This window comes from Emydura macquarii, unplaced genomic scaffold, assembly GCF_026122565.2.
Source record: "Emydura macquarii macquarii isolate MOO-44397 ecotype Brisbane River unplaced genomic scaffold, CSIRO-AGI_Emac_v2 contig_1230, whole genome shotgun sequence".
Lineage (NCBI taxonomy): Eukaryota > Metazoa > Chordata > Testudines > Chelidae > Emydura > Emydura macquarii.
In genome coordinates this window covers 16,197,935-16,222,578 of record NW_027131367.1, presented here as the reverse complement: position 1 = coordinate 16,222,578, position 24,644 = coordinate 16,197,935, and the positions used below count along the sequence as shown (strand labels likewise).

General features: G+C 49.5%; 1 protein-coding gene across 4 annotated transcripts in view; it reads left to right on the top strand.

The window, feature by feature from the left end:
• Window positions 1–24,644, top strand: part of SEPTIN9 (septin 9) — a 231,766-nt gene that overhangs the window by 92,112 nt on the left and 115,010 nt on the right. The window contains exon 1 of one of the 4 annotated variants that reach the window (XM_067547659.1): window positions 8,621–8,856. The exons of the other annotated variants lie outside the window; for them this stretch is intronic. Within the exon in view, the coding sequence (XP_067403760.1) occupies window positions 8,802–8,856 (55 nt within the window). The 5' untranslated portion in view covers window positions 8,621–8,801. Of the gene's footprint in view, window positions 1–8,620; window positions 8,857–24,644 lie in introns of those variants that run through there. 4 annotated transcript variants of the gene reach the window in all.

Here is a 24,644-nt window from a genome sequence, read left to right as displayed (position 1 = left end):
ATATCACAAATAATAAGGTTGCACTTGGTATTTTTCCTATCCACTGAGAAGCAGTAAGGGCCGGAAGTCTCACAAGATAGCTTGTTCTCATGGGATTTCCTGCAGAGCCAATAAGTTTGGATTGTTGGAATAAAAAGCAGTCTTTCCTAGGCTGAGATGCGAGGAATCAGGCTCCTGTTTTCTCTTCCATCCTGGCTCTGCCATTCACTCATGGTGAGCTTGTGCAAGTCACATGCATCCTGAGTTACAAAAGAGCTCAGGACCAGGTTTTGAAATGCTCAGCACTCACAATTAGGGTCAAGCTTTCCAAAAAACTCAGCTCCATTTAGGTACCTGAATATGGACCAGATTTTCAGAAGCGCTCAGATGCTGCTGATGTGCTGATACCGTTTGAAAATTTCTTCCACGAACGCACTCAACCTCAGTTTCCCCAGCTATAAAATGGAGCTCACAGCACTTCTTCCCAGGGCTGTTATGAGCAGAAACTTTGTGCCAGAAACCTGAGCACATGTGACTCAGAATATGAACGGTGCACACGGGTGCATGGACAGTGGCCAGGTTTACAGACACTTCACTGATTGTAGCGACATTTAAAGCCCAGTTAGAAAGGAAGCCCAACCCAATTTAATGATACTTCTCCTTCCCTCTCTAGGAAGTTGTAAACCTTTCCTTCCTGTTCCCTAAGCAGCTGGCTTAAGATCCCATTGGATGACGTGTGTGTTTACATTCACTGCACTGTTTTTGGTAGGGATCCTAGTTCTGTCTAGGGGCTGGAACGGGTAGGAAAGTTTTCCTGTGCGCTGGCTTTATCCTCCAGAGCTCATCTGTGTGGGGGGAGCGGCTAAGGAGCAGTGAAGTCCCCTGGGTTACCATGGTGATTTAAAAATAAAATCCCAGCTCCCTAGGGGTGTGTGGAGTTCAGTTTGGTCCCATACTGGTGTGTGTTCTTGTCCCTCTGACTTGGGAGCAGGGAACCACTGCGGAGACACTAGGACAAATCTTTCCTTGTGCCACTGGTGCTCTGGGCGCCCTCCTGAGAAAGATGGAAAGTGCTGGCTTCACCCAGGGTCTGAGAGGCCTTTGGGGTGCCTAAGAACATCTGTTTGCTTGCTCCAAAGATATGGCAACACATTCCCTACAGTGTTCTCCAGTAATGGCCCCTAGCCCTGCAGCGGTCCTGGGGTAACGCAGCGTTTGCGGCCATTACTGTGGGCTGCTGCAGTTTATTTTGAACTGGAAATGGAGACTCCTCCACCCCTGACAGTTGGGAATCCCCGTCTTTCCTTGGTTTCCCACTTCACTGCCGTTGTTCTGACCAAAGCAGACAGGATGGGCCATTCAGCACAGGGGGTGCTGTGGAGCGTTCCGAGCCCCAGCCTTCTCCCTGAAGGGGTACAGAGGCTGGTGTGTTCTTCCTATGGGAAGGGAGCCCCTGCCCTGGAAGGCTGGGAAGGATGATTCATCATCAAACAGCTGCAGAGCCAGCTCAGCAGGGGAGGCGTCTGACTGCCCGATGTGAACAGCAGGTCCCCTCAAAGGCTTCCATTTCCTAATTAGAGCAAGGGGAGGAAAAGAGAGGGAGATGCAGATTAATTATCTGCTATGGTTTACTGGATAATTTTAAAAACATGTCTGCAGGATTCATTTAGCCACAATGACTCATGCCATCCGCTGCTACTGAGCCTGGTGTTCACGAGGACAACAGTCTGTGAGAGCGATAAGGGGGGACTCCAAGGGTTTAGACAAGAGAACTTCTACTCACAGGAGAAAAAGAAGTGTGAAAAGTCACTCCCCCCTGCAACCTGAAAACACACCAAAGAAAAAAAAGTGCTTTTTCAAACAGGCGGAGATGGAGAGCCGTTACCAGGCCTGAGCCCCTCAGATACCTTCAGAGGGGTCTCCCATGCCTACTGAACCCTTCCTAGAGAGAAACTGGGGGTTTGCCCCTGTTTTATAATACAACGGTCTGGCCAGTCCTCTGCCATGCCATGGTCTCCCCATCTTTGTGCAACTGCAGGATCTGCAGCTTAGGAATTGCCAGCCTGCATGAGGCTGGAGATCGATCTAGCCCCATATTTAATTATTGGCAGTGGCCAGTACTAACTGCTTCTGAGGCAGACTGCCCTGGGATGTGGAAAATCTCAGAGTCCACCGTGAATAAGGACGCACACAACTGACTGGGAAGGTTGGAGGTATGTTGGGTCCAGCGCAGTCAGCTGGGCCCCTGAAGTCATAGGAACCACAGGGAGAGTTTGCTGTGTAGAAAGGTTGCTGGCCAGCCAACTGATCATATTGCAACTCTGATTTTCTTAATACTGGTCTTAATGTAGCTGGCTTGGTCAGTGGGATGCCTTGCCAAACTGGAAAGTTTCCAGTTTACCAGGAAATCCACTTATCCTGGTAGCGTCTGTAACTATCATACGGCAGGGATAGAGAGCCAGTAAAGATTAAATTTGGGGGAGAATGATCAGAAAGGAACTGGCTGGATTACGTGATAGGATGTGATTGATTGCTTTAGAAGAGAAGAGTTGGACATCATCATAAGCCAGTGAGAAAAGACAGGTCTGGAGAAAGCATTTGAAGAGAAGCAGGAGCCATCCAGTTCCCAACAGTACAGCAGCATGAGAGAAGGACTTCTACTATGGAGAACAAGGGTCAGAGCTGCAGGGGTGTCAGAGTGATACTGGAAATACTGCCTGCAGTTCTGGTGTCCATATTTTAAAAAGAATGCTAAAAAATCAGAGAGGGTGCGGAAAAGAGCCACAAAGACGATTCAAGGGCTGGAGAAAATGCGTTACAATGAGAGACTTAAAGAGCTCAAGCTTTTTACTTTATCAGAAAGAAGATTGAGCGGTGAGACTTGATCACGGCATATAACTATCTTCATGTGGAGAAAACACTGGCTACTGAAGGGCTCTTTAACCTAGCAGAGAAAGTCAGAACAAGAACCAACGGCTGGAAGCTGAAGCCAGACAAATTCAAATTTAGAAATCAGGCACACATTTTTAACAGGGAGGGTGCTTAACCACTGAAACAAACGGCCACGGGAAGCGGTGGATTCTCCATCTCTTGCTGTATTCAGATCAAGACTGGCTGCCTTTTTGGAAGAGATGATTTAGCCAAACACAAGTTATTGGGCTCTGTACAGGGGTAACTGGATGTAATGTAATGGCCTGTGCGATACAGAAGGTCAGACTAGATGATCACACAGTCCCTTCTGGCCTTAAAGTGCCGTACTAGATCAGACCCAGTGATCAGTATTGGGGGCTTCAGAAGAAGGTGCTAGAAACACTGGGGGAGAGGCAGTTATGGGATAATCTGTCTCAGGACAGGCTTACTGCGTTGCAAACCTTACGTTTTAGTTTTCACTGACATGAAGATCTGAAGTTGATTTTTTTTTTTTTTTTACTAACATGGTAAACTTTTTACTGACATCACTAAAAATACCATGAACAATACAATAACGTCACAAAAGTGTGTGTACTCGCTCGCGATATTTTGTATACAGGAATTTGGAATTATGCAATTGTTTAATTGATTAGTTGGATTCTTTGGGTGTGTGCAATAATAGAAAAACAGGAAGTAGTAGTTTTATGATCAGATCAGAGTACTTTTATGTTACAAGAAGTGATTCTGAACGACGAGAATCAATGTCAAAATACAATACGTTTTATTTCTACCCAATTTTATGGACATTTTCATTTATTTACGGATTTACTGAGTGTTAAAATTGTACATTTTTTTACTGACTATCTGTAAATGTACAGACGGTTGACAATCCCTGCTGCTAACCTGCACCAGCTAGAGTTTGCATTAAGCCCTGAGGCATGAGGGTTTACCTCCCTTCTAAAACTCTTGCTCGTTGTATGATATTTACTGTTGTAACTCTGGATATTCTTGTTATCCATAAACGTGAATGTCCAATCCTTTTGCTGGTGGTTCTCCAGCTCATCCCTAGGGTCTGATTGAAATACAAGTGTGCTATTTGCTATCCTGGGAGCGGATTTTAATGAGAGCTTGCGTATCTTGGTTAGCACCTCAGTCATGTCACTTCCAAATTCCGTCACAGCTCTAGATGCCCCCTTCTGGGCCTGGTGATCTGTTGACAGCACGTCATCTTTATTACCAGCAACATTTACATCTGGGGTAGCTAGCTCCTCAACGTCTTCTGTGGTGCAGACTAATGCAAAGCAACCGCATAGCTAAGGTTATGTCAAGACAGCTGAGTTTGCCCCATTAGAGAATTTCAACCTTCCCATCAACCCTAGCAGATTTGAGAGAACACAGGAAGAAATCTGGCATTCAAGGAGTTTAGGGGTAGATTGGAAACTAGGAAGAGATGAGGACACAGATCTGGAGAAAGAGAGGTGATATCAAGTCTGCTAAGAATCTATAGCTTTATAGCTTAACCCAACAAAAGCAAAACAATTCCAAATGAAGGCTGCCCCTTCGTTCCCCGCTCCCCACCTTGGGCCCCGTTATTATATCCCATCTGGTATATAACTCACTCATTGTTCTCACACGCCTGGGTTAGTGACTGTAGCAACCAACACCTGAGCTAAGGTTGCCTTCTTCCCAGATTAAATCAAATCCACACATGCATGATCACTTAGGGTTTTGTTCAATATTTAGTGTGTCTACACTGCAGTTAGACACCTGCGGCTGGCCCAGACTCGCTGACTCAGGCTTGCAGGGCTCAAGTTAAGAGGCTGTTTAGTTGCAGTGGAGACATTCTGGCTCATGTTGGTGCCCGGGCACTAGGACCTTGTGATGAGGGAGAGACCCTAATGTCTACACCGCAATTAAACAGCCCCTTCGCCCAAGTCAGTTGGCATAGGCAAGCGGCGGCTGTCTAACTGCAGAGTAGGCATACCCCAAGTCTGAGTCTGCTGCATGCCACGCTAGCTTTTCTAATATTCCTTTTCTGTGCACCACGGAGTGTGCTATTAATAGAGCAGATGGCATTTAGCAGCCTTACATGAAAAGTAATTCTCTAAGGGAAAGGGGGAAAAAAAGGACTCATCTAGAAAGCAACAAGTTGCAATGTGGCCACACAAACCTCATCTCTTCCCTTAGTTCAGGTTGTGCAGCGTGAGGCAGTGGAAATGTTCCCATTTCCTCCACAATAGGTATCATTTTCCCAAATAAACAGAGAGAAAGGAGTTTTGATTTCCTGTTGATGACTTCATTTCCCCTGTCTCTGTATTTATGGAATCTCTGGGCCTATCTCTGTTCTGGAAGCTGTTTCCCTCTATATCACAATAGGTGTATTTCACAGAGAAGCTGTGCGTCCAGGCTCTGGCTCTGTCATCACTGGCATTAAAAATGTATTCAGCTAGCAGGTTTTCCACTAGCTAATTCACTCCCTATTCCCTGACCCCTTCCCCATCTCAAAAACACAGATTCCATCACAGTGCGACAGCGTTGCCTGGATGATATATTTCAGAGAGTAACATCATGCTTCAAACAATGGGCCTGGCTCAGTGAGGTACTCAGGGGTCTCCTCTGACGTTGAATTCAATAGGAGTTGAGAGCACCATGTGGCTCACAGGCAGTACACAGCCCCTCAGAGGATCATGGGATGTTCTCTTTTCCCTATTTCTTTCTTTGCTTGCTCACTTTATTTTTTTATTTTAATCCCAAGCCCACCCTCAGGATGAGACTTCACCAGGGTTTATGCCCATTAGCAGTGCTCATCCCAATCTAACTGGGGTTATACAGCTCCCAATGCTGGAAGAACCCTCCAACAGTCTTAGCAAGGAAACTTTTCTCATACCAGTGGTTTTCAACCTGTGGTCCATGGCCCTCTGGGGGTCTGCAGACTATGTCTAAGATTTCCAAAGAGGTCTGCGCCTCCATTTGAAATTTTTTAGGGGTCAGCAAATGAAAAAAGGTTGAAAACCACTGTCTTATACTAGCCAACGGTAGAACTCGGGAGTTGGTGGGTTTTTTTTGTCCACTTAAAATTGATTGTGGGTACAACCCTTGCACTTTAACACCATACAAGAAGGAAACACAAGCTTCCTTTCAAAATTGGTGCCAAGGCCGCTGGTGCAGGTCAGCCAGCATTGGATCCTGTACAATGTAACAAGAGCTTCCTCTCCCTGAAGACAGTGTGGATCTGAAAATGCCAAGGGCCCACTCCTAAGGATGTGAAATTAGCATGACAAGAAAGGCATTTCTAGCTGTAAATCCATGTGAGCTCATGCCATTGTCTAATGCATTTGGAATGTATAACTGGGCTAATTTAACATGTGCTTCCAGGGAAAGTTGCTCTCATGTCTTTTTGAGCAATCTAACATGTTATCAGTGCGATAAGCATCTACATTATTTTTCAACCTATATGGCAAGGAGGTATAGTGCAAACCTCTCTCGCTTGTTTGTGGTTTACCAGTTCCATGTAAAGAATTCAAGATACAAAAGACACCAGCATTAGTCATTTTAAAGGGAGGCTGTAACATCTGACAAGTTGTTTGTAGCTTAAACTACCCTATTGCTGTTTTAAATGGTGCATTCATCGGGTTGTTTAAACAATCATGGTTTTCTTTTTTTAAGAAAGTCCTTCCATGTCTTAATCTGATGTTTTATTACTATTAAAACTGGGTAAAAAAAAATCACCGTTGCTGCTGCTGCTGCTGGTGCTGCTTCTTTAATATAGCTTAAAAACAGCAGTGTTAAAAGCTCAAGTCTAGGTTGACGATCCATTTGTTTACTTCAGATGGTCTGCCCTGTTACATGTCAGGGCACAATCAATGTCATCAAATCATTCAGTGAAGTTCTGGATAGAACAGCAATGGAAATCAGCTGTGCTTTTCACCCTTCATTCGCTTTTTGGATTTCCCAGAGCTTTAGACAGCTTGGGCCAGTCCGTTTTGCTTTTGGGTACCCATATCTTAGGACAAGTCTCTTTGGTGTTGAGGGGGGAGATTCATTAAAATTTTAAAAATAAAATAAATCTGCAGATGTTCCCCGGTTGCAGCAGTGGAGGGTTATACTTTCCACATCGCTTTCCCCCATGGCCTAGCAGAAAAAGAATTAAATTGGATCTGTCTTATGCTACTTTTCCTTATACTGTCTCTGAACAAATTCAGTAGGTGAGGGCAGCCCAGCCTAAATTATTCTGGGAAATCAGAAAAGCGGGGAGAATGACAAGACACCCTTACTCAGATGCTACAGTGATGAGCTCAGTGTAAGAATCAATCTAGAATAGACCAGAACGTGCTGAGCAGCAGGCCTTTTCTCTGGAGTTACATGCTGCCCAACCTGAGGACAGGTTGTAGAATCTGAGTCAGAATGGGCAGGGGAAAGCAGAAGGGGAGGGGCAACATGTAGCTGGGTGAGATGCATAGTCTTAGAAGAGGCAAGGCAGAGAGTGACAAAAGGGGAAGGAAGCAACAACAAAGGACTCCAGGGCCAGAATACATCAGCCTGAAACCACCCAGTTGTGGAAGGCTAAGATCCCAGGGGGATGCAGTATGTCCCTCAGCTGATCAGAAATTGCTACAAGCAGTGAGAACTTGCACTGATGCTACAGTGATGGGCTTATTATAACAAGTTAGCTAGCGCATGGATCTTCAGGGACTCTCCTACAGAAAGGTGCTTATGGCAAAGCAGGGCTTGAAGCTGTGGAAGAGGGAGTACAGGGGGAATTGGGTAGGTAAAGCAAAGGAAGAAGGTCTTATGTAACCTGAACAAGGTTGGAAAGAGGGAGGCCTTGTCTATGCACTAACCTTGCACTGATTTCACTCACTGATTTAGCTGAATGGGGGCAATGCTAAAGGCCTGGTCTACACCGTGTTTGCCCTGATTGAACTAGTTCTATTCTGGCTGTGCTTTTCTACCTGCCCTGTTTCCCCCAGCATGGATGCAGTTATGCTGGTAAAGGGCTGTTACAACAGGGTTGCTTATTCCCCTAAATTTAACTGATTTAAGAGTGCTCCCTTAAGGGGGTAGCATCCATTTAACTACAGCAGTTAGTTAAATCCCTGTCTAAACCCATTTTAGTTAAGCTGTTGTGCGTAGATAAAACCTGAAACAAAGAGGGGAGGCAGCAGAGATGGGGAGAAAAGCGTGGAAACAGGGGGAGGCTGGCAGAAATAAGGGGGTGGGGAACAGAGCCAATGGGGAAAGCCTGTGTCAATACTCCCTGCAGAGAATTGGTTCCGTGGGTGCAAGGGGCTGCGGGGGGGGGGCCCTTCTGGCGTGGGTGCTGGCCCTGTCCATAGTGGCAGAAGGCAAAGGCAAGCCACCGACTTTAACCCCCGTGGAAGAATCAGGCTGGCTCTCCCCGGCCAGCTCGCCTTCCACGGCTACAGGGTGCGTTTGCAAAGCCGGGGAAAGCCCAGCCCGCCGCGGCGGGGCCGGACCGGAGCTGCGGGCGCCCCCCTGCGCTCTCACTTCCTCGGCGAGCGAGGTCTGCCGGCTGGCCGTCCCCGCTCTCCCCAGGGCCGGAGGGAGGCAGCAGCCCAGGCCCGGCTAGGTGGCTGTGCCCCCCGAGCCGAGCGGGAGGTTTGACGGGCGTGCCGAGCAGCCAGTGCGAGCAGGGGAGGATGGGCTCGGCTCGCACGGGCTGGGGCTGGGGCTGTGCCCGGGGTGTGTGAGCGGGACGGGCTCCATTCATTCCGCCCGACCCTGCGAGCCGGGAGGGGGCCCACGGGGGGGGCGGCTCCGGCGAGCTCAGCAGCGAACGCGGGGCCCGCGGGGGCGATCGCCGCCGGGCGGGATCCTGCCGTCAGCCCGGCCAGGGGGCTCGCTTGGCGGGAGTTTGGCTGGAGCCCGGCCCCGGGGGGCAGAGCGCGGCGATGGCAGACCCGGCGGTGAACGCGCACTTGGACGGCATCATCTCGGACTTCGAAGGTAGGGGACCCCCGCCGCGGGCACAGCCGCCGAGCGCCCCCCTTCCCCGGGCCGGGCCGGGGGGGGGACGGGACCCCCTTTGCGCCGCGCGGCTCCTGCTGCCCCCAGCTCGCAGCCTGGGGGCGCAGCGCCTGGCTCTGGCCGGGGGGAGGCTGCAGCGGAGCGCGCGGGGCCCTTCCCTGCCCCGCGGCCCCTGGCCGCACCCAGCGCGCAGGACGGGGGGCGCTCGCTGCAATTTCGCGGGGCCGCTTCAAGCTGCGGGGAGCCGGCGAGCTTCCCCCCCCCCCCGCCATCCCTCCACTCTCCCGCTAAGCGGTGTGTGGGGCAGGGAGCGGGGCCCTTCTGCCGTGGGTCCTGGAGACGGGAGGGGGCTTATTGCCAGCCCCCCCCCGCCGAAAGAGACAGGGAAATATTGGCGTTATCCCGGCAGGGGCTGTGCTCGGCCAAGCGCCGCCAGCTCCTGGCCCGGCCGGGGTTCTCCTGCAGGCGGGGCAGCGCGACGCACCCAGCGGATTGCCGAGCGCCCTGGCTTGGGGCCGGCCCTGTCCGCAGGGACCGGCCAGCACCAGGTGGGATGAACCAGGCGTGGCTCGTGGGTAAAGGGCTAGCTTCCTGCCTTAGCTGCTCTAGCATGGCGGGGGGGACTGAGCCTGGATCGGTGGGTCCCAGGCCAGGCCAGCCTTCCTTTCTTCTGGGAAGTGGGGGTAGCCTGTGCTCATGGAGGGTGAAAAACGCTTTTTCATTTCTTCTGCATGGAGCACATTTAAAGGGGATTTGCCATCATCCCCTGGAAACAGCCGCGTTGAGTCACTGCCCCCCCTCCAGAGCTGGTGACTGGCCCTCTTACGTAGGAGGGCAGGGGACAGACTGTGTAGGGTTTGACCTGCTCATCAGGGAAGGGAGACGCAGTTGGCTCCACTTGTGGGTTTGGTACGTGCAGGTAGGGCTGGGGAGGCTGGAAAAATGGAGGTGTCGGAACCTGGCTGGCCGCCATCTCACATCCTCTGGCAGCTTTTCGGGGAGTTCAGAGATGCATGTTTTCAGTTCTGGTGCATGGGGGTTTTTTTTGGTTTAGCTCGGAGTGGCGCCCTGTTGTTATCTGCTGAGGGAAGATATTCAGGCCGGTTCCCCCGCTCCCCCCCCATCTTTTCTTTATGTAGCTTTTTAAGTCTAAAGTGCACTCCTGACATAATAAAGAAGGCAGCTCTTGGATGCCAGCACGGCTCAGAAATAGCTGTGAGGTGGGCAAAGAGACCAAGGTTGAGAGTGGCTGTAGCGAGAACTGCCAGAGGAAGCTTCTTTTGTGAACCGGTTTAGAGTTTCTGCTGCCTGACATGGATCGGCACAGGTCGGCAGCCTGGGGCCCTCTGTTAAGAGTATACCAGAGAGAAAGAGTATCTCCTCCTGGGACCCTTCTGACGCTGAAGGGTTTTGATGGATGCCTTCGAATTGAGGACTCTGGGCATGTGCCCAGTGTGCTGCCTTTTCAGGAGAGCACAAACAACTAACCTAGCTAGATATGGACTCTTGTCAGATAGGTACATAGGCAGGAGACAGGCAATGATGGCACAAAGGGACTAATCTGGAATGGGCCTTGACCATACAGGGGTGACCCATGGTTTTAAGATCAGGGGGTTTGTTCTGCCTAAAAATGGTGTGAGTTCTGGAAAAGCAACACTTTCCTTCCAGAAACACTAGGACAAGTGCTAGCCATGATCCAAAGACACTGCGCTTCTCACAGCGGCCTGTAGAAAACCAAGAGATGGTAGAGCCTTAGGACAAGGATGATGCATCGTGATTTTGGCTCTGTCTGTCTAGATACATCTGTGGCCTCGGTAGGTTTCTCAGCGCTTTAAGACCCCTCATGAATTCAGTCTTGCATCCCCCACAGCGAGGCAGGGAAGTGTCATTCCCATTTTATAGCTGAGGAAACTGAGGCACAGTATGTCTTGCCTCAGGTTATATGGAGCTGGGAATTGAACCCTGCGTCCCCGTTCGATGCCTCAACCACAAGATCATCTTTCCTCTCCTGTGAAAATCAGAGGCATGTCCTCCCTCCCTGCTGTGTGCACCCCTTGCCCCAACCAATATTTTACCCCACAGCAGTCCAGCCTGTGCAGCAGCCCTCTGGGTGGGGCGGGTGTGAGAGAGCAGGAAATACAATCCCATAACACAGCAAGTGCTCGTGGAACTTTAGAGTGAGCGAAGCTGCCCACCTGCTCAATCAGTTTTCCACTCTTTGTTTCATCTAGCATGTGTATAACTGCCCTTCAGGGTCTTGTATTCATCTCTGCTGCAGTGCGTTCAGGTTCTGATGTCATTACAATCCTCCCCTTTCACCCATCCCAACTGCATTTAAAGCTGTCTGCAGCCTAAAGCAATGCTCCGCTTGGAGAACAAACTGAAGACGATAAAGGCTCTGCTGTGAGCCTGAAAGCTGTTTGCTGCAGAATGTGAATGTGCCCCTGAGACAAGAAGCTGCCCACCAGTGGGAGAATTTTCAGCCCATGGAGTGGGTGCTTCCAAAACAGCAGTCCCTGTCTGTGTAGTGAGAAGCGGAGAGGAAGCTATGGATGCATCTGTGGCCAAGAGTCCTGGCATTGCCCTTGAGCTGGGACCCAGGTTAACGTTTCACAGCTTAATTAGCTTTCACAACTTTGTGGCGGCCTCCCAAGCAGAGACCGTGGTAGCATTTGACTTCTGGGCAGGCATCTCAGCCTGACATGGCCCAGGGCCAAAGTGAAAGATCTGACCAAAAAATCGCAAGTGACAGAGACGCCAGATCATCTGAAAGCTGGAACCCTCTTTGTTCTTGCAAACTGGAGGCCTGTCAGTCCTTCAAAAAATGTTCCCTTTGGCCACCCCGCCTGGTTCCTCTCTTCGTGTCCCTCGCTAGCTTGGACCTGAGACTTGACTTAAAACTATTGAGTAGCAGAAGGGAGCAAAGCGTTCTTTGGCATGAAAGGATTCTGCTCCTTCCTCTTGCCAAAAAGGTGGCCGTCACTCAAATGTGAGTCCCAGCTCAGGATGTGGGGATGCCCTGGTGTAGTGCAAGAGCCAACCACCCCTGGTGTGTGGGAGCCTTGCCACTTCTCGTGAGCCAGTGGGGTGGGGTCGCGATGTGTCTGCGGAGGGGTGTGGGCATCCTTTTACAAAGCACTCCTTCAGGAGGAAGAATGCGAGCTGCTCCACTACTGGTCAGGGGTACCAGCATCCAAACCAGAACAACAAATATAATGGGGAAACACCCGTCCCCTGTGATTGGTTGGGGTAAAAGTGGCTCTGGCATGCTCCTGTGGGCAGGTGGGGGAGGGAACGATCTGATTTGAACGGGGTGTCAGCATGTTCTATATGCATTCGTTGAGCTAACAAGGTCTGGTGCGGGAGGCTTTAATCCCCTCTTTGTGACCAGCAGAAACTCTGCCCCCTTTAATAAGCAGAGAAATCTTTCCCCGCCCCCCTTCCGCACATTATTGGGATTCTGGCTTGCCAAGACTCGTGCAGGAGCATCACAATCACACTCCAGAGTTCAGAGGTTTTGGCAGGTCCTCTGAAGAGTTTCTCTCATAGTTAGCTCAGCTCTGCATTGGGCCAGTACCCCCCAGCCTCCCCCTGCCAGAGAGCTCCAACAGCATCTTAGATTGCTTAGGACTCCGACTAGCACAAAATTAAACAAACCCCCCGGGCCCAGCCAGCTCCGTAGTGCACCAGGGGCCTGGCCCGCAGCAAGCTCAGCTTTCAGTAATGTGAAATAAATAGCTAGAAGCTGTATGGTATGGAGACTCCCTTCCAGCTATTGAACTGCATAGCATGCCCATGTGCTGCTTGCTTGCTTTTCGGTATGGTGTAAACCCGAACCTGTCCTCGTGTCCGGTTACACTCCAGAACCCATCGCTGACTGCAGCATCCTTGGGGAGGGGGCCCATGGGTGGGGGGAATTCTCACCAGCACAGAGGGTTACATTTGCAGTTACTCAGGCTGGGTTAGTTGAGGGCACTAACAACTTAATATTAATACTTTGCATGTATTCAGTGCCTCTCAAAGCACCGAGCAAACGTTATCTGCTGAAGTAATGTCCTCGAGAGAGAGAGAGAAGAGGTCGGCTAGTGAAGTACAGCCATCTCTAGGGTGGAACACAGCTGCTGTTGAATGACATAGGAACAATAAAGGTGTGTCTTCACTAGAAATCTTTGGAGTGGAGTTAGCAGGCATGGTGCTGCATGCAGCTTGTCCTTGCCCATTCTTACCATCAGTTCTGGTCAGCATCAGCTCCTTATAACCATGCTGAAACATGGGGTTTCCTAGTGAACACGTGACCCAAATGGCAGTAAGTGGGGAATGAGACCATAATCACTTGAAACTACATTCCGTCTCCCTACATTACCCTGCAATTACCTGAGTTAGCATCTGATCAGGACTCTGGGGCTAGCGACTTTGCTCCAGCAAAAAATGCAAAATAAGCTTCAGTTGTCACCAGTCATTAGATCCTTGGCTTTACAACCCATCCAAAAGACTGCACCTCCAGCAGCACAGTCACACCGTGCTGGGGCATTGGATCAGGACGACTCACCCATTTCTTCCTGTCCCTGTCTTCCTGGCCTTGGCAGTCTCCCATCCTAACCCAGTCCTACAGGGCTCATGAAATCTGATGGCATCAGAGTGCAAAAATAGTGTGGCTTCAGGCTGCCAACATGGTATAATGGCTTCTTGTGTAGTCTGCTACTTGGCAAAGCAGAGCTCCTTTTATCAAAAAGGAGAACAAGAACCAAACAGAATGTGTTACTCACTAAAGTAATAGCTTTTACAGTCCTGTACGATAGAGCTGCACAGAAGCTGGCAGTACGTGGGAAGGTAATTGATAGCATCTGACAAAGCACCTTGATTCTGACTGGCAGCACTTCCTCCTTTTGCAGTCCTTCCCACCCCCAGCTCTGCCAGTGCGGCTCTGCTTTGCCCTGCGTCACCCCCTGGTATTTCAGTCATGGCCTTCTCTTGAGCAGAGTCCACCAATTGTAGCTGAGCTCTGCGGTGATGTTGAGGATCAATGGTGGCTAAGAAAATGTTGCCAGGTCATGTTGACAAAGGACCCGAGTAGAAATGGATCCCAGGGCTTTCCAGAGGTCAGAGTCCCATGGACTCATCTAGGCCAACCTCTTCCCTAAAATGTAGTTCAGCAAATGTCTGGAATCTCGTAGGGACACATGGCTGGGGGATGCATGCTAAGCCACTCGGTGCACACATTCTTCCTGCATGCTGCATGAGGGAAGCAGCTGCTGCTTGAATGCTGTGGATGCTGAGTATCAGCCATGATGCTAATATTAGAGAGCAAAATGCCAGAGGGGTGGTTGCAGTGTTATGTGGAGAAAATGACTTGAACTCAGCAGGGTGCAAAGCTGGGGGAGAGGATGTGCACAAAATTTTCATAACATTTCATTTGGGTCCAAGCAAGAGCCTGGGCTTCTCTCTGATCATCTGGATGCCATGTGCATTTGGGCTCATGGCGTGGGCTCTGATCCATCTGAGATCACGATGCTGGGGGCTTCTAACTAAGGTCCTCACACACTGAGGCAATTCCATTATTCCAGCCTCTTTTGCACATGTCCAGAAAAGGAGATACTAGGACATTTTTCAAGTTGCATCTCACAGCATCTAACAATCTTGGGCAGGAGGCTAGGCAGGTAGGTATCCCCATCCTCACTCCTTTGATTTCCTAGAGTATCCCAACAAATCAGATTGAATTGGGCCTCTTCTTCCATTCCCGACACCATACACATGCCTGACACTAACAAATCCCCCTCCCCAGCTGTTTGACAAAGCTTAATGGTCCAAGCTGACTGGTTAGATTTCATATAATCCTGAAATGAGACCTCGGAGGGTTGTCTCTGTCCTCCCCTTTCCCCTTAACAGTCTTCCTGAATCCAAGGCAAAAAGATGGTGTAAAACGGAAGCGTTTCCTCCAAAACAACGAACGTTTCGCAAAGTGAAGCGGCTGATTGACCTGAGGGAAGGGGAGGTGGCTCCTGGAATGCCCGATATCTTCAGCACAACTGAGCTGCTCAGCAAGAATGGAAAAAATCCCATGCATGCTTAGTTTTTTGGGTTTTTTTCCTTTGCTCTGCCAATATTTTTCTTTGGCACCAAAGAGCATCAAATTGGAGGAGGTGGGGAGGTGAGTTGTGGGGCACCTGCTTGTCTTGATTTAATTAATTTTGTACTGAGGGGAGAGGAGAGATGAATATGGATCAGTTCACCCTTGGGGGAAATTTGGTTCCAGACGTCACCATCCACGCCTGACTCTAGCACTGAACAAATCTCTAAAAGATCCGGGGTCCCATAAACATCCAAAACTTCTTTAAACCAATTAGCTCACTTGGCGCTGCAGTATTGCGTTAGAACATAAAAACGGCCGTACTGGGTCAGACCAATGGTTCATCCAGCCCAGTGTGCTTTGTTCTGACAGTGGCCAATGTACTTCAATGGGAATGAACAGAACAGGGCAATTATTGAGTGATCCATCCTGTCGTCCATTCCCATCTTCTGGCAGTCAGAGGCTGGGGACACCCAGAGTATGGGGTTGTATCCTGGCCATTTTGGCTAATAGCCATTGTTGGACCTATCTTCCATGAACTTAGCTAATTCTTTTTTGAACCCTGTTATTATCTTGGCCTTCACAACATCCCCTGGCAATGAGTTCCACAGGTTGGTTGTGCGTTGTATGAAGAAATATTTCTTTTTGTTTTAAATCTGCTGCCTGTTAATTACATTGGGTGACCCTGGGTCTTGTGTTATGGGAAGCAGTAAATAACACTGCCTTAGTCACTTTCTCCCCAGCAGTCATGATTTTATAGACCTCTTGTCATATCCCCCGTTTACTCTCTTTTCCAAGCTGAAAAGACAGAGGCCAGAAATGAGTCGCATCTTTGGAGCCTGCACTGCGAGTGCCCCCTGCCATCCGAGGCCCCTGTGGTCTCACATTTGGAGTCCCCCACAGGCTAGCCTGGCATGCTGCCCTCTGAACCCTGCTCTTCCATTTTGCTCTCTGCTCTTTGCACTTAGCTGGCTTATTTGACCTCCAGACACCCTTGTGGGTAGAGTGCCACAGAAGTAGCTCGTTTGGTCCTGTTCCAGGTTGGGAACCGCTGCTCCTTTCAGCCCGGCAAGTGTCAGCAAAACCGCTGTTGTTAAAGGGACGTGAAGCCTTGGTGTGGCCTGGCCTGGCCGTTTCATGTGGGCTCTGCTTTCTTGCCTCCCTTTCTTTATTCTCTGCTTTCCCCCTTTCTCCCGCACAGGGTACACGGTCCATTTTCCAGGGGTTAGGAATGAGGGCAACAGCAGCAGCCAAACCCTGGGCTGGGACACGCTGCAAATTCAGAGACAATCACGGAGACATCGGATCCCAGCATCACTCTAAATATTTACATTACTAGCTCTACTATTTAAATGATGAGACAGGACGCTTGCAGCTGGCCCCACCGTGCTGCTATCAGCTGTGCAGCACCTCCCCTGCCTCCGTCCCTCCCCGCGCCTCTTCCTACTGGAGCAAACCCCAGACAGCACTTTCTCAACTGTGAGAGAGACAAGGATCTGGGGACAAGGTGGGGACTGGTAATGGGCTGTGGAGCCTTTTGCCTCTGAGTTCAAATTGAGCCCAGTCTTTTGGCTGTCGGGTGATGTGTGTAAAATGAGTTGGTGGGTCCATGTTCAGTTCCCGGTGTCGGAGAGCATCCATATTGGCAAAATCATCCCTGCCGCTGGTGTCCTCAGCAAAGCGGCCTAGGCCTGGCTAGGTCTGGTCACTTATCCTGATTCTCATCCTCCAGCTCAGTGTTGGGGCATCCTGCTGCACTGCTTGTCTGCCGTCTTTCCATTCAGACTCACTGTGTTCCATTAGCCCCGTTGCTTCAGTCACCTCTCCACCCCCGGGGAGATGCTGGCACAGATTAGGATCTGATTGCTTTGCAGTTGTCTTTCACCAGTGCACTCTAGCACTCCCTTTCCCTTTCCTTTGTATGTGAAGGACAGAGCTGAGGAAGAGGAAAGAGACCCTGGGCAAGGAAGAGGTGTATTGTTATCTCTCTCTTGGGCTGAAAAGCTGCCCCTGATTGAATGAAAGCTCTCAGCTCTTGACAGTGGTGACGCAGGCATTTGCTGGGATTGCTTTTCGGCCAGAGCTCAGGGCTGATTTCTTAGCAGTACATGCAACGAGTTCTGGGTGTTCTGGGCTCTCGCCAGATCAAAGTTCCTCCTAACTATTAACTCTGATTACTAAGGTGACCTTTCTCTTTAACACAGAGAGAAAATTTCCTTTTCTGCTATTTATTAAGTTCTCCCTCTTTAAGGGCTTGTCTTCACTGCTGTGCTAGCTTGTGGTATAACTTGCATGCTGCCAGGGCCCAAGCATAATTTTTTCAGGCCCCGTACAAACTTGTCACAAGGGCCCCCTCCCACACACATACCACAATCACACATCCCATACATACAATCTCATGAGCCATGAAAAAAATTTGAATTCTGAAATTACATTTACATATTCTACATTTCTGAAAAATGCCCCCCCCCCCCCTTGTATTTTTGTTTAACATAACACCCAGCCTGAGAGTCCTACAAGTTTGCTGACTGTTTTGTAACATGTTGGTCATTATAAAGGTATTATATCCTGTCAGTGTCTTGAATTTTTTATTCTAATGGACCAATGTGACTGCAAACATTTTATAATTAGGCCAATTAACTTTAAAGCTTTATTTTTCTGGCCTTTTTTCATGCAAAATCATGAATTAGCCCCCCCAGTCAATTTCTCTTGCAAGTTCACACTCAATACACAAGATAGCTAGGTAGCTTAACCATTCTTTTCAGGCCATAAACTTTGTGGCTTTTCAGGCCACAAGCCTGGATCTTTGAAAAGACAAGAATCAGACAGTGTAGCACTACTCTCTCCTGCTTGTAAACCGTATGAATGCGGTGGTGCTAATGGTGATACTACCTGACTATCTTCAAGCCTTAGATTGGAGTCGCATGATGCATGTTCTGGCAGCTTTTCTTTGTCATCAATTGCCAGTGCCACAGACACAGTGTCCATAGTGAATTCATTTTCATCTTGATTTTGTTCATCTGCTTCCCTGGTTAGTATATTGCCTGACTACAGAAGAGCCTTGTCTGATTTGAAAAACTGGGGGATAGATTGGTGTCTTTTAGCTTCTTTTAGTTCCCTTTCTTTTACCTCCTTATGTTTCTGGCTGCCTGATTTGTATTTATAGCCAGCACCAGACATGGCAGTATGGGGGGTGTGTATGTGTGACTCTGAGTGCATTAGATACTTATTCACATATATTTTGGGCCTCCAAATCCTACCAGAAGAAGCAGCATCATTGGCTCCCACTGTCTTTTGGTGCTTTGCTTTGCCCCTCCCACCAGCTGTCCCTTCCTCCCTCCTATGCACAAGGAACTCTGGGACTGGTAGTTCTTGATCCTGATATGGTAGACCATGTCACCGAGAGGAGCACAAATCTCTCTTGTCTCTCAGTCTCAAACTACAAGTCCTAGTTTAATTGCACAAGCGCACACCTTAGTCTAGAGAAGGGCCTGGGCTGGGCTAATAGGCCCAAGAACTCACTGTTCGCAATGTTGCTTGAGACTGCGCTAACACCGCTTCCGATTGGCTGCAGTAAATCTCACAAGAACTGGGCAATAGATACCTAGATACAGGGAAATAAGTTTCTGTAAATATCCTCAGGCATGATCTACAATTTAGCCTCAATTTTTTCCCCATCCTGGATCGGGCCTCTGGGCCCGGTAAAGTGAACCCTTCCCCTCCCCCCCCCATGTGGGGGCCCTGCGTGCTGCCCTGACCTGTCCACACACACACATCTCTAGCTCCTGTTAAGTGGTGCGTTAAAGTCTAAGTAGCTGGCCTGTCGGGTGTGGACTGAAGCTTGGATGCTGCTGATTCATGAGCTGCTAACGCTGCGGGGCGGCAGCTAGAGGCTGCAGCTTGGGTTAGCACAACGCTTCAGCTGTTAGTTCAGTCACTCTCTGTGGCTCAGGGGTCGTTCTCATTTGAGGTAGGCTAACCCAGGGGAAGTAACTCCAGCTAACGGTTGCAGTGAAGGTTGGCCCGAAGTGAGTTTACTGGTGTTGGAGAGTGTCGTCAGTCCCCAGAGAAAGGGGAAATTGGGGAAGCTCCCTCCACCACACACCCAGCCTGCCTATGCGACTGAAACCTGACCTGCAGGGACCCCTCCAGGTGGGAAGGGAGTTCTGTCTCCATGGCTCTTTCAGTCCTTCGCACCTCTGCCCCCCTTGGCAGTGCAGTCACCTTTGGCTCAGGCGGAGAAGTGAGGGATGTGGATTTCTGGCAAATGGGCTATAACGAACCCTCTCCCAGACGATAATGCTGGAGATGGGCCTGAACCCAGGTTGCAAATCTGAAACTGCCCCCCATGACCACCCCTTTCTGGTGTTTTGAGTCTGACCCTGTGTCTGGTTCCAATCTGTAATAATGAACCAAAACCCTGGATCCAAATGCTTCTGGGAGAGAGGGGCTTGGAATCCGAATTTTGCAGCGTGGTCCCTTTTCCATGTGACAGGGAATTGGCAATAAGCCAAAAGACCTTTAGGGAAATTCAGAAAGAGCAGTTACAGATTCTGGGAAACAAGGCCATGGTAGCATCTGAATTCCAGGGCAGGGGACATTTGCAGAGCATCTGCTACACAACCAACAGAGTGATGGATAACCCCCGCCTACATTTGCGTAGAGAATGTTAACTGGAATAGACACTATGGTTACGACACTCCTTGATCCTGGTGACTTGAGCAGCTCCCAGCCTGAGCCAGCCATAGGGGAGGCATAGCATTTGCAAAGACGGATAAGGCAAATTGGATGGAACCCACAAAGATCATTTGAGAGAAAAATTATCACTGAAGACAGGGACCGTTGTAAGTATTGGAATTCCCTGTATATGTTTATTTTAATTGCTGTCGGAAAAGTAAATATTGAGCAAGGCAGTAAGGGCCATTTTAGATCTTGGATTGCTCTTTTTCTTAAAGCAACTTTTAGTTGGTCAGCCGGTTCAAGCAGTGCTGTGTTGGGGAGGGGAGATGAGGAAGGGAGAAGGGTTGGAAGGAGAGAGAGGAAAAGAACCCCTCCCATTACTACTTGGCAACAGCTGCCGTCCATCAGATCATGTATACAACGCTCCGCTCCTGGTGCTGCCTCCTTGCAGCTCTGATCTTTTCCCTTCCCTATGGCAGCCAGTGCTGGGTGGGATGTTAAGAGTGACTGATTGGCTAGTCGGTTGCTTTTGCTCTTCTTTCCACCTTCCTCCCTCCTTGGTTTCCGGGGTTGTTGTTTAAGGAGAGTGGCATGAGGGTGTGTTTATAGTGCTGTCAGGCTCTGGGCGGCTTGTGAACATTTCACTGCTGCTAGGAGCAAGCATGCAGAGCACGGGCTTGCTGTGGAGTCAGTGCAGGAGGCAGAGGGCTGTTAAAGATGCTGATAGGCTGTCCTCAGTTATCCCCTTGTCCTCTCTTTCATGGTAGTTGATCTGGACCTTCACCTCCTCTGCAGACAGGAGCTCACCAGTGAAATGAGTTTGGCAGTCTCATTATAGTCCCTGTGGGACACTTGCCGGTATCACAAACATACTGGTTGATTCAGCAGGACTGGTTCTTATTGCCCAGAGGAGGACTGGGTTTGGAGCAGCATAAGGTACAACAGGGCAGGATTGAGGGGCACTGGCAAAGCTCTGTATGTGTGAGGGGCTCCCCATGATCGGCGTAGCAAGGGGGCTGTGAAGCAGGACTGAAGGGTACCAGCCGAGCTGTATCTGGGAGGAACTTTTGTTCCCTCCTGACAGATCTGTTAAATCCTCCCTCTTCCCAACCATGCACTGAGCCATTTGGTGGCACTTCTGCCGGTCAGGAAACATTGTCAAACAAAGATTTAGTCATTTCAACTATTGAGGATGATGAAATCTCATGTCCAGAACCTGGCATTAATCCCCTGCCGCTCCGAGCTCAGCCACCCACCGTGAGTGGTCTTGACGTTTCTTCTGCACCCAAACCTTCCCTTCAGGAGACGTGTCTCGCGTCTGAGACGGTGTCTGGCAACAGACGTCGGCTTCTGATGTGACGGGGACCTTGAGCTTCACTGGACAAGAGACACGGGCTATGGCTACATTAGAGAGTTTACAGCTGCGCCGCTCCGTACTGACAGGGGAGAGCTCTCCTGTTGACTTAATTAATTGACCCCCAACGAGTGGTGGTGGCTACGAGCTTCTCCCGCCGACATGCCGCTGTCCACACTGGCGCTTAGGTCAGTGTAACTTACGTCACTCGGGGGGTGGGTTATTCACACCCCTGAGCAACATAGGTTATACCGACATAATCGGTAGTACAGACACAGTCTAAGCCCAGCTGGACACTCCAGAGCAAGGGTGGCTCTTAACCCTTTGAGGCCATGTTTCCATGTGCGCCCAGCACTGCCCTGCCAGTTGATGCTGTCGGCGTGATGCAAGTGACCTTCTGGCTACAGCTTTAAGGCACAGGTGGGGTTAAAAAAATCATGTCTGGAAAAACAGCATGGTCCACAAGGAAGAAACAAACTGAAAATCCCCAGGACAATTGTGGGCTGTTTTGCGGGGCCTGGAAGGCGGAGTAGAAGGGTGGTTCGAGTCAGTCAGCCAAGTCTTCTAATGCATCTTAGTTTACAAAGATGACTAGTGAAAATTCAGTGGTCCTGACATTTATCTGTCCGTCACCTTAAACCGTTGTATGTAATTCGTATGTCAGCCTGGGAACGACACTGAAGCCATTTCAGCTCTGTTCTGGAACGCGGCAAAAGGCGTTATAAAGTGTGTGCACTAACTGAGGGCTTGTTTATACGGCAAGTTACTGTGCTGTAGCAGTGTCCGTACGGGACGTTACTTGGTGGCAAACTGATGCACGTTGCGATTTCCCGTGCAGTAACTTGCTGTGTGGACAAGCCCTGTGAGTAATGCGACCATCCCAAGCGCATGCTGCTCAATGCCATTATACCAGACCAAGCCCTCGTGTCTTATGGCTGTGTTGCAGCAGGGCTGGCTTGGCAGGAGAGTGACATGGCGCAGGATCCAAGCACAAAAGTAGGATCCAGGAATTCCCGAGTTCTGTTCCTGTTTCTTATCCTGGTTCGCTCAGTCGCTCTGGGAAAGTTGCTGAACTCCTCTGCGTCCGTTTCTCGATCTGTACATGAGGGATCATAAGATCTCCTGCGGGTGCGTTGAGGATCAGTCAGTGAACGTTTGTAAAGCACCGTCATGAAGTGTTACGGTGACTGTCGAGCATTTATAACTCATTGTTTTTCAACATGTGTCAGATCCAGAGTAGGTGTTCTGTGCAAGTGTAACCCACTGGTGAGCGTCTGTTCCGTCTTCCCTTCTGCATCCCAGATGTGACTTTGTTACACCTTCAACTAGGGAGTTTATTTAGCACAAGCTGTAGCAGTTTATGCTTTTAGCTCGGGAAGCCCCCCATTCAATCCCTGAGGTGTCCGCCATGATGGCAGCCACCATGCAAGTATAACTCCTAGTAACTTTGAAGGGAGCTGTGAATGACCTGCATGCACATCACTAACATGCAGCTTGTATTCCAGTCTAGCTCTGTATAGCCCTTTACTTTGCCTGGCACTAAAATACAGCCCCCTCTGGCATAGATCTTGGCAGCTGTTTACGAGTACAGCAACACCACACAAGAGTTTAGGACTGAAAGTGCTGAAGAATGTCACGTCCATTTGAATGTAGGGGTCAGTGAAGTGTAAGAATGTAATTATTCAAGCTGGAATATGGCCAGAGAACTGGGGCTAACATCCCTCCATTCTGGTGACAAGTGCCCTGGGATATTTAATGACCAAGAATGGGCAGGACCTCAGTTTTACGGCCCACTGGAGGATAGCACCTCCAAAACTCTCCCCTCCTTAGGAACACCAACTCACCATCTGGTAGCCCTTTAAAGAAAATCAATGTTTTGGAATGATACCATTGTATATTCTGAAATTAAACAATTTAACTGGCTCTGGCTTATTCCCATAAGCATTTCATGTGTCTAAAAATGCAACAAAAGCTTTCAGTGCGTAAGCAAGCAAACAAACATAACCCCGAGGTTACAGCAATCATGTGAGGGATGTTTAGTAGGAAGCAGCCACCTCTCATTTCAGTTCTGCAGTCTCTGCAGAGCCGGAGCCGGGTTGCAAAGCAGTTAGCATAGGTCCTGCAGGAAACAGCATCCCTTTCTGTTTGTTTACATTGGTCTCCTTCAGTGCTTTGTGAACAGAGGTTTCCTTGTCCACAGCATCACCTCGGCCGTGACTTAGTGTCTTTTTGTTTACATCAACAGATGTTAGGCTCTCCGCCTCCCCCGTTCCCCAGCTGTCTTCCAGAGATTTTTGCCCCCACATCAAGACAGGGAGGTCGGGCATGGTTTCACGTAGCACAGAACAGATGGGAGAAGCTCTGTAAGGAAAACCCAGTAAAGGATTTGTATTGCAGGCCGGGCACAGGCAGCTTGGGGGCAGGAGCCATTGATGTCAATGGAAGTCTTTCCCTCTACTTCAGTGAGTTTGGATCAGGCCCTAGAGAGAGACTTTCACTCTGAGAGAAAGGAACATTTATGCATGCAGCCCTGGGCTTTGCTGCTTGCAGGCGACTTTTTTTTTTAATTGCCTGTTTTGTAAACAAGTGGGATTTGTTCCAGAGCTTTGCCCCCTGTCTGTGACCTGCATGAGGGATCCTAATTCTTAGCTTGTGACTTCATGGTGTGTGATGACAGGAGTGACTGAGCTGTCACACAGTCAGCATTACGATGATCTCTGTGCCGCAGTGGGAGGGGTGGATGGATTGGGAGAGAGACAAAAATTGTTTATCACTTAAGTTGCAGTGTGCACAGTCACGGTTGCGCACGGTCATAGCGTGAGACACGTTTCCTGCCCTAAAATGCTCACAATTGGAGGGCCCGCTCCTGCCAACTCACGTTACTAGGCACGGTGCTTACTCCTACGAGTAGCCCCACAGTGTGAGCAAGAGGGGCGGAATCAGGTTCTGTAGTGACACTTCTCTGTACTCATGAGCGTTTGCAGGATCAGGCCGTGTGAGAGATCAGAGAAACACAGAACAGCTCCATCGAGATGGGATGTGGAGCGATTAAAGTTGAGAACTGCCAGGTTGGCAGGATTTTGGGGAGAAATCGGTTTTAAAGAAAACTTTTGGTGGGAGAAAGCAATAGCCGTGGAGGGAAATTATGAAACCCACGATACAAATCCGTTCCCTTACATAATTTCAAAGCATTTTCCAGGGATCAAGTCACACATGCATACACACACATTACCCTTTACTGTATTAAAGGAAGCTCTGCCCCAAATTTCTGTTTGAACACGCGTTTCCTTGTAGGAGCAAAGAGTTGCTGCATGGGTGTGTAATAAACTAGGTTGATTACAGCAAGATGCCTTGGAGAGAGGGAGCTGCTTTCCCCCCAGCAAACCAAGTTGGGGGATTCTTTTTTCGGTATCGTGACTTATTTAACTCTGATCACCCGGTTACCCTCGCAAAGCCAGTCCCTGACTGGGGGTGGGGATGGTAGAGTGAGGGTGAGGCTTCAGATCCACCCGCCATTTGCACAGGATAGCTTTAAGCCCGGTTAGGAGAACAAGAAAGATGGGTCCCCTCCAAGGGTATGGCAAAGGACATGCCAATATAGTTGGAGCTCTTAGAAGCAATTCTCTCCTAAAGCCTCTTCAGGCCTGATGGTACGCAGGGCAGAGT